At 33.7% G+C, this 10,587-nt stretch overlaps 1 protein-coding gene across 1 annotated transcript; it reads left to right on the top strand.

Annotated features, from left to right (window-relative positions):
* Positions 1-1,458: 1,458 nt before the first annotated feature.
* On the top strand, positions 1,459-9,492 carry LOC134249868 (spermatogenesis-associated protein 6-like). Its single transcript, XM_062732234.1, has 7 exons — positions 1,459-1,610; positions 1,941-2,078; positions 2,853-2,901; positions 3,521-3,690; positions 3,941-4,291; positions 4,721-4,813; positions 8,221-9,492. Exons 1-6 carry the CDS (start codon positions 1,569-1,571, stop codon positions 4,802-4,804), a joined length of 834 nt encoding a protein of 277 aa, XP_062588218.1. The 5' UTR covers positions 1,459-1,568; the 3' UTR covers positions 4,805-4,813; positions 8,221-9,492.
* Positions 9,493-10,587: the final 1,095 nt, after the last annotated feature.

Below are 10,587 nucleotides of genomic sequence, written 5' to 3'. Positions count from 1 at the left end.
GAGCCAGTGTAGCAATCTCTCGGAAAAATAAAAAATAAATGAGCGTAGAATCTCTCAATCTTTAACAATTACTTTTTTCACTAATGGATTGAACATTGCACATTATATTTTTTTTTTCAGAATTACTTACTCATCATATTACATTTAAAAATTCAAAAAAAAAAAAAATCCTTAATCTACAACTTTTTTATTCCATCCTAGCCCCCTCTTTTAATGTAACTCTATAAACAATGACATGCAATAGTCATAAACTTAGACCGCGGAACATTAACTGGCAAAATTGGAAATATACAGCTTACGTCATTTCTATCTGTTACAATTAAAACATTCAGTGATAGACAACGAAATGGGCGGGTACAATTCGACGCGGACGTTTGGAAAACATGGGATTGAAATTGCAGATCGAAATTCATTTTCAATCCACCTGAGCTGTTTCAAAGCAAAGAGTGAATGTATGATCCAAAAATCAACTATATTATTTCAACTCCCAAATACATATTAATTGTTTGAAGTTCACATTAATATTAGTTTTAGCTTATAATTTTAAGAACGCGAAAGATCATATAAGACAAAGATTATTTTTCAGATTTTTTATTCTAGAAGGGGGGGGGGGGTAAAAAATTGTCGAGTCAGGTCATGCCTTAAATGACAATATATTTTACTTCTAGGATTATAAGAGTGCATGAGTTTTATACTTATTCTCACTGAAAACTGTTGGACAACTTTATTTAAAAATCGTTCAAGCCCCCCCCCCCCCCCCCCCACCCACCACCACCACCATCACCAAGACAATGTTATACATATATTTATCAAACAGAAATGAAATATTTGTCCCTTAAATATTTATACATTTAAAACACTGGACAAAAAAAATTCAAACTGTACCAAAGTTGAAATTATTTGTCTTCTGGGTCAATCAGTAATATGAGCCTTCTAACGTAGCTGAGGTGGATTGAAAATGAATTTCGATCTGCAATTTCAATCCCATGTTTTCCAAACGTCCGCGTCGAATTGTACCCGCCCATTTCATTGTCTATCACTGAATGTTTTGATTGTAACAGATAGAAATGACGTAAGCTGTATATTTCCAATTTTGCCAGTTAATGTTCCGCGGTACATACATACATAGGAGGATTTGGGAATGAGATTTGAACCCAAAGCATAACAGACGGACGGACGGGCATACGACGGACGTACATGCATCTCCACTTTTTTAAGCGGATAAAAAAAGAAATGACACATGTTCCAGAAAGTCTGGTTTCAGAGAGAAAAAAATTGAGCTGGCAACCCTCATCATGAGGTTATGATTGGGGCGACGCTCGCTCCCTATCCTTTTGTAAATTTGGTACTCTGAATAAGCTATACATATATTTAAGTGAACATAAAATATTTAAACTATGTATTAAACATGTTAAAGTTTAAATACCCGACAAGTTTCACGAGCGAGCTGTTTCGTGTAGGTATTGACAGTTTCTCTCTGCGTCCTTGACGACAAATAATTGTGAAATTTCACCAGACTCATAATTTTGGTCATTGCTCTCATTTAGCGGAGAAACAAAAAGGGGAAAATGCCGCGCGTACGATGCGTTGTGGACTTAAAACTAAGATCCGTAAGTATTGTCTGCATGTGCGTGCAAATTTTAAATCTATATGAACTCAGTAATGACATACAATACACGACTTAAATCGATAAAATGCAATACACAATGTGGGTTTTTATTGTTTTAAATGGCTATCGATAGATCATTGATTTAAGAAAATGACTGTCTCAAGTACTAAAACTGATAAAGCAGATGTGTTATAACAAGATAGGGCAATTTAAACTTTGTTAATGTACAAAAGAGAAGTTCTATATACACCTAATTTAAATCTGTCAGCTGATATTGATCCACATATCGCTGCTCGACTTTACCTGTGTGTACCTGCGTGACGTATTACAGGTGAGGGCTCCGGGTGTGTATTTTCTGAGTCGGGAAGACGTTTGCCTCAGTGTTAGTCTGTTTGGACAAAACAAGAGTACCAGGCTACTGACATCAACATTTCCCTTGTATATACAACAGGACCTCGTGTTTGACAAGGTAATCACTGAAAAAAAAGGGGGGGGGGTCATAGGATTTCTAAACTTCCTATAATATTCAAAATTCTACCTTTTCTGCAACAATTCTCATGAATCTATTCTCTTATCTTTTTTGTCACTTTGAATTCAATTTTTGTAAAACTTTGAATAAAATAAAAAATTTATGCAGTTAAACACCTGTTCATTTTCCCAATATAATCATGGCTTAACGTGTTATTTTTATTTTTTTAAGAAAAAGAGGTCCGTTCATTTTATGCATTAAACCACAGGTGCTCGTGGACAGGATTATCCCTACCCCCCCCCCCCCCTTTCAATTAAAAAAGAAATCAGATTTTATATATACTAAAAACGACTGTGCACAATAGAAATTGCATATGATTGATATATTTATGTGATTTTCAAAAAAAAAAACCCGACACAAATACATGATGATAAGGATGAAAATGTCAGCGATTAGAAATGGAGAAAAAGCAGATTTTTCTTTTAAAAAATAAAAGCGGGATGTAGCGACAACAATCCTGTCCACGAGCACCTGTGTTCGTGACGTCATAATGCATTGACTAGCCAGCAAATTAGGTCATTTTTTGATTGAAATGCAATCACCAAAGGTCTAAAGGATATTTAAAGAATAGTAAACTATTTTTTAAATTCATTAGGGCCAAAAATGTCATATGGGAACCTTGTTGTTTTTTGTATCATCTGTCATAAAAACCAATATCCTATAAGTACCAAATTAGTAAATTACGGAATACTGACTGCCATTTCCGTGTTACAGACTTACTACACCTCTGGGTTGTCTTCGGAAGTCCTTGATCGCCTCAGAGGTTAGTGGAGATTTTATACCTGTGTGTAGATTTTTATTTGTATGTTATCCATAGGTTTCGGAAATAAAATTCCTTTCGTTGTTTACTTGCTGAAAATACTCATAGATCACGTGACTAGGTAACAGTTACCTAGTACTATAAATACATAGGGTCATACGCATTCTTTATCGACTCTCGCTATAACCTCGATGCACGTATATTCACGCTGAATAATGAAATTTCAGGATTTATTCTGTCGAAATATCGATTTATGCAAGTTTAGTTAACTGAAGTATATATGTGTAAATAAATATAATAAATTTGAATGTTGATTAAAGGTTGTAGCGAGTAGCACTCCTAAAATGGTCATTCTTGTTATTACTTAAATAGAATTAATTTATATTCGGACGAACAAAGTGAGGGAGAATATAAAAAAATTGAAAGTGGGGTGGCTAATTGAAATGGGGGCGGGGGCAAAACCAACAAAAAAGGTTAACCCCAGATTTTCAATGCCTTATGCCTATATTATGTCTATCTTTGCAAAAAAGTTAGGAAGGAAGGGGGGGGGGGGTTTGGCCCTAATAGCAATTATGTTCACTGTATATCATTCCTGGATGTTTTTGTTTTTTTTTTTTTACAGATGAGTTGGTTGTTTTTGAGTTGGTACAGTTATCTCGCTATGGAGGCTCGGTCAGACTCGCCTCGTACTCAGCCAGCGCTCGGGAAGTCCTTTTCCCCATCACCTCCGGGTCACTGTATCACTCCTCACCCATCAGGGAAATACCGCTACGCAGACTTATCGACTTTCCCGTAAGTATTTAGGCTTATTAAAAAAAACAATATATTTCAGACTATTTTCATATTCTAAATTTTGCAGTGCGTGTCAATTTCGAATTTTCATGCTACATGTTTTTATGTAAACACAAACAGAAATGAAATGAAGCACAAACCATTATAAGAATGTGATCAAGGATTTTTTAACTATATTTAAATTTGCAGCAATGTTCCGCTATAAAGTAATGTCTGTGTTAATAAATATGCTCCTCTGTTTTGTATAAAGGGTGAAAATCCGATTTGGTTAGAGTTTTCTACTGTGACAGACATTACGGAGACGATTTTACCCGAGGTGGACAGAGTTCTCTACAGACCAACAGTGACAGACACTGTATTATACAAACCTACTCTGACAGACACACTACTTTACAAACCAGATAGGTACGTACGTCCCCTGACAGCATACGACAGGCTGGACCTAGAGAGAACGGAGCGCGCATTACAACGCAGCAGATCTATGGAACGAATAGAACTGGAACATCTCAGGGCGCTCAACAAATCTAGAGAACTCGCTCGACTAGAACAAGAATTAGAGGTTAAAAGACGGGAAAGACTTGCCAGAGAACAACTCGACGCTGTGAGTATAATCTTCACTTCAGATTGATTTTAAAAACCTTTTCAAAGTCAGTGAAATCTCAACTCGAAAGAAAACTCAGGTATAACTTTAATCAATGCAACATATGTACCTGTATTAAAGGTTGGTTCATAATATTAAACTTAAATCATGGAGATAATTATATATAACTCAAAATTCACAGAGATCAGTATTACTCACATTGAAAGAAAACCACTGAATTAGTAATTAAAATACAGTATATACAATGTATTGAACAAATGCCAATCCACAGAGAAAGCTTAGCATCTCTGCTTGGAGTTTCACTTAGGAACCATGCATCACAGAACAATCCAGTAATCAAGAGCATACTTCAAGCAGGCCCCAATTCAGTATGAATTAACACACTAATTATGTCACTGAAGCATTTGTATAATATTGTTAACTTTTCAGTCTCTGCGTTTATCACGAGCCCGATACTTAGAGGACTTAGAACTTGACAAAATCAGGCTGGCTCGTAGAAATCTGTACCTTTGATTAACTCAGGTAAGCTTTTATATAATGCTATTAATATACAGCGAAACCCGTCTAATCCGACACACTCTGGGAGACAAATTTTGTGTCGGAATAGACAGGTTGTCAAATTCCAAAGTGTTAAAAAAACATTTGAAAAGAGTTAAAATGGAAAAGAAATTTTATGACAGAATACACAGTGTGACAGATAACACTGGTGTCAGATTTGACAGTTTTCACTGTACCTACTACATTAACTAGAAACATGTTTATATCAGCCAGAATATTGGCTGTAGAAGGATTCCTTAATATACTGGTTTATAATTGAAATCCCTTCCACTCCTTCATGGCACCTGATCCTACCTCTGATGTTTTGGAGGTTCGTGTTTGCCTGCTTTTATTTTGAATTGTTTTATGGACTTTGAGATTGAATATTGTTTGATATCTCCATATCCTTCATTCCATGAGATATCTTAAATAAAATTTTCCGTTTGACTGGAACGTTTTGAGCTATCTTTAGAACGATGATTTTCATACAATAAATATAATAGCCAATCAAATTGACGGTCTACATAAACACAGAGTAAGCACGTGTTCAACTAATACATGTGTTATGGAAACTTCAATAAACATGATAAATTCATAATTATGGTCAAATCCGTTGCAATCAATGTTTTACAGAAGCAAGAACTCCTAATATTATACAATTATAGCTGGTTTTTGAGGTCAATACAATGATTTAGCCATCTGAGGAGTACAATATTCACCGAGCCCGAAGGGCGAGGTGAATATTGTACTTCGAAGATGGCTAAATCATTGTATTGACCTCAAAAACCAGCAATAATTGTTTTATTATATGACTCACTGATAAAATTATACAGCTTATTTTATTAAGTCCTAGCCAAATATTTCCAGAAATATTTTCAGAGAGAAGCAGAATTAAAATGTGAATAAACCTTACCAGTGGTATCAATTTGAAATGTTTTTTTAAAATCAATTTTAGATGCCGTAAAAAATATATAATGTCAGTCTTTTTTATAAGATAGATTTTGAAAGGAAGGAGTATTATTAGGAAAAACTGACTGCCAAAAAGTAAAAAGTAAAAAAAAAATTGTTCAGTGAAAGTGTTGGAGGGGGGTCCCTGCATCCCCTCGTACCACCCTCACCTAAAATATATATTTGCTTATGTTTTGTTCACATGAAAATAAAAATCACAGTCGTTAAGATAGCTATCTAAAACAATTTGTATCAATTTGGAATTTCCCAGTCTATTTTTAGATCAATGTAGAGGAAATAAATCCTTGTATTGACCTAGAACGTCACGTGCAGGTCAATACAACGTAATATTTTTCTAACATAGTTGGATCTCAGCCAATCAGAGAGATGAAAATTATTCAATCATATAATAATATAATATAACTTTAAAAATCTCTATTTGGTATTGCTCATGTTGCTTGTCACAAAGAGGGGCCGGATGTTACGATGCATATTTCTTTTTCGTTTCTAAAGAATGGGAGTGAGCAGTAAAACATGTTTGTAGCAAAATGCATCCCTATCAATGTTAATTCAAGCTCCTTCTATTTAAAAATCATTACATATAGGCTGTAAAACAATTAGGGCAGAAAATCAATTTGTCATAAGAATGTTTTACTGAAGATAATGCCCCTTTTTAGCTCTACTGGTCAGAGACCAGAAGAGCTTATGCGATAGTAATGCGTCCGGCGTCCGTCCGTCTGTCTGTCTGTCTGTCCATCTGTATGTAAACAATTTTTCAAAAGGCTACTCCTCCTACAATTTTAGTCTGATTTCAATATTACCATAGGCGCTTGGGTCAAGGATACTGTATTTTTTCTATATAATGTATTGTCGAGGAAATTCGAACTATACTCGTCACATTTTTTTTCAGTGTGCAGTGTTAATTTTCAGTTTTTTGTAAACCTTTCTGCTTCATATTCACTAGAATGTCGCGGAAATTCGATTTTATGCACGCTTTAAAAATGACATATCCCACTGTATACTAAAAGAAACAAAATTCTTTTTAGTATACAGTGGAATATGTCATTTTTAAAGCGTGCATAAAATCGATTTTCCGCGACATTCTAGTGAATATGAAGCAGAAAGGTTTACAAAAAACTGAAAATTAACACTGCACCAGAAAAAAAATGTGACGAGTATAGTTCGAATTTCCTCGACAAGACAGTATATAGAAAAAATACAGTATCCTTGACCCAAGCGCCTATGAATATTACTTGGCACACAAGTAGACTACACTAAGATACACAGAATAGTACATCGGTTTTTAATTTCGATGAACGGTGTTGCCATGGTTGCTAAAAATAGAATTTTCTGTGAAATTCCTTTAAAACACTACTCTTTCTACAGTTTTGGTCTGATTTGAATATAACTTGGCACACAAGTAGACTACACTAAGATACATAGAATAGTGCATCGGTTTTTGACTTCGATGAACGGTGTTGCCATGGTTACTAAAAAGAGAATTTTCTGTGAAATTCCTTTAAAACACTACTCCTTCTACAGTTTTGGTCTGATTTCAATATAATTTGGCACCGGTTTTTGATTTCGTTGAACGGTGTTGTCATGGTTACTAAAATAGAATTCTCTGTGAAATTCCTTTAAAACGCTACTCCTTCTACAGTTTTGGTCTGATTTGAATATAACTTGGCGCACAAGTAGACTGCACTAAGATACATAGAATAGTGCATCGGTTTTTGATTTTGATGAACGGTGTTGCCATGGTTACTAAATATAGAATTCTCTGTGAAATTCCTTTAAAACGCTACACCTTCTACAGTTTTGGTCTGATTTGAATATAACTTGGCACACAAGTAGACTACACTAAGATACATAGAATAGTGCATCGGTTTTTGATTTCGATGAACGTTGTTGGTATGGTTACTAAAAATAGAATTCTCTGTGAAATTCCTTTAAAACGCTACTCCTTCTACAGTTTTGGTCTGATTTCAATATAATTTGGCACACAAGTAGACTACACTAAGATACATAGGAAAGTGCATCGGTTTTTGATTTCGATGAAGGTGATGTCATGGTTACTAAAAATAGAATTTTCTGTGAAATTCCTATAAAACGCTACTTCTTCTACAGTTTTGGTCTGATTTGAATATAACTTGGCACACAAGTAGACTACACTAAGATACATAGAATAGTGCATCGGTATTTGATTTCAATGAACGGTGTTACCATGGTTACCAAAAATAGAATTTTCTGTGAAATTCCTTTAAAACGCTTCTCCTTCTACAGTTTTAGTTTGATTTCAAAATAAGTTGGCACACAAGTAGACTACACAAAGATACATAAGATAGTGCAAAGGTTTTTGATAAGTACAAACCAGTAGAGCTACAGTCTCGATAGAGACTTCTGGTTTGCAATCCAGCCTATTAGAGTCTATACATTTATTTCAGGCCTTAAATAAAATGATGGAAGTTGACAATACAGACGATGTGGATAGATTTGGATGAGGGCATGATATATAGTGATGTGAAGTAGGTCTCCATCATTGGTAGTCTGTCTGTCTGTGCTTCATCACTGGTCTAGGACATGAAGGAGATATCATGATTATAGTCACCTCTTGTCCAGTGGATTAACTTAGTAGTCTGTAGTCAGTCTTGTTCAACTAAAGTCAATCACCTGACTTTACTTTTATTTAACGCTAGTAATTTTTTTGATATTATACCTGGTAATACACATATTGTACTAATTTTTAAAATTTCATTATATTTTGAATTGATATATTAATAAATTTTGTCATTTTGTATTGTCTGTTTTTATCAATTTATCATTTGATTAAGAAATGCAGCTATAACTTGAGGACATTTCTTTGTGGTAATGTTGCATAATATTGATAAATGGTGTCCAATGTCATGTGATCTTTTCATGTGAATGTCATGTAATAGCAAGAAGAAAAAAATGGTTAAATGACCAATCAGTAGTCAGATTATGATTGACCAATCATTAATGAGAACAAGATTGACCAATCAGTGATTAGAACATGGTCACATATCCTTTAAACTGGTAACACACGAAGATTCATTGTGCAATGGTCGATTAAAGAACAACGAGATTAATACTAAAAATCAAAATACAGATAGTGTTTATTTTTAAATGTTGTATTTTTATCTTCTTTTTAAAAAATATATACACTGTATGTTACACTGTTTGTTAAGCATTATGATGAAAATGATACATTTTATAAACTTTGTTAACTCAAGATGTGAGCTTTAACTTCATAGATTTCTGATTATATGTTTAAATTATGTAAGAATTGAATTAACATAGCTAAATCATTTATGAAGGGAGTCTATGTTAGCAATGATTATGTTTTCATAAGACTGTAATTATTTGTTTCTTCTTATTGATTGATGGATATACTGTTAATGATATCAATTATCTCTAGGTTGCATTTTCGTTCAGAAGTTGTTAATTTGGTGCTAACCACCACCACTGTACAATAGAGTACATTTTATGTAATTCAGGGTACAATATTGAGTTCTATTCTACGAGAAGTCTTCAAACTTGCTTTTATAAATTACCTTGTTATTTTTAAAAATATAATTATTGCATTCTAATTGTTATCAATTGTTTACACTTTTCTTTTTGCTATTTTATTATTATACATCTAACTATGTTCATCTTTTAGAATTTTTTTCATTATTTAGCAGCAGTAGAAATAAATATTTATAAATTTCTACTGTTTTGTTTAATTTTCATTATAAAAAGGGCACCGCAATTTGGAGTATCCCCTTGCAAAGAGAATGATCTCTGTAAATCAAACACTGATCTGTCATGCACCGTTCTGATAGTCCACCAGAATTCATTTTGTTATATTTACTGTCACCTAGCATGGACAGAGAAATCCAAATAGCTTGTGTTAGAATGAATAACAGAAATAAAAATAGGTCTAAGCATGTGTATAGTTCTAAGTACAGACGGAACATTGGTTTATATTGTACATTCATGTAAATTAGTTGAATCTGATTGGTTGAGAAACATTTGTTAAAAACAATATAATACATTCATGTAAATTAGTTGAATCTGATTAATCGAGAAACATTTGTTAAAAAACACTATTACCCGCTTAATGATGAAGCCACAACCTCCAGCGTAACAACAGTCAACATTGCTTAACGATGGTTGATATTCCAAAATATAGCGACTGCGCAGAATTTATGCGCACGGTTCACTTTTATGTGTATTTGTATAAAAATCCAGTATAATATGATAAATATTGCATGTAGTTGAGTGCAACGTTGAAAATTTTCTTCAAAATCATGTCAATTTTTATATATTTTTTTTGTTTGACACAAACAAAATTAATTTGAAATACCATTCCTATGCCGGATTCCTAAATTTCATTTGAAAAATTCCTTATATAAACCAAAATGCATTAACCGCTTTCCAGAAAATGTCCTATCAATCTTTCTTATTATATCTCACTCGACTTTACAGCCCATCATTCTCCACGATAAATCTAAGTCCAGGCTTTTCGATATCATTGACAGCTGCTTTCTCACTAAATATGGAACTCGTAAATTTACTTATACCTTGTCTTTGGTCATTTTCAAAATTATTTTGAACACAAGTTCTCTGAAGTTGACATTTAAAGATACTTGAGATTCAAATCATGACTCCCGAGGGTAAAATGGGTCCACAACGGACGATCAAAGTTTTACATAGGAATATATAGGAAATACCTTTAAAAATCCTCTGACGAAGAACAACAAAGTCATGATTGGTCATATTTATATGGAAGCATCCTTAGGTAGTGTAGA

This window comes from Saccostrea cucullata, unplaced genomic scaffold (genome assembly GCF_032062105.1).
Source record: "Saccostrea cucullata isolate Sc308-1 unplaced genomic scaffold, CSIRO_AGI_Scuc_v1 ctg20462, whole genome shotgun sequence".
In the NCBI taxonomy this organism is placed as follows: Eukaryota; Metazoa; Mollusca; class Bivalvia; order Ostreida; family Ostreidae; genus Saccostrea; species Saccostrea cuccullata.
This window is presented reverse-complemented; position numbering and strand designations above follow the sequence as displayed.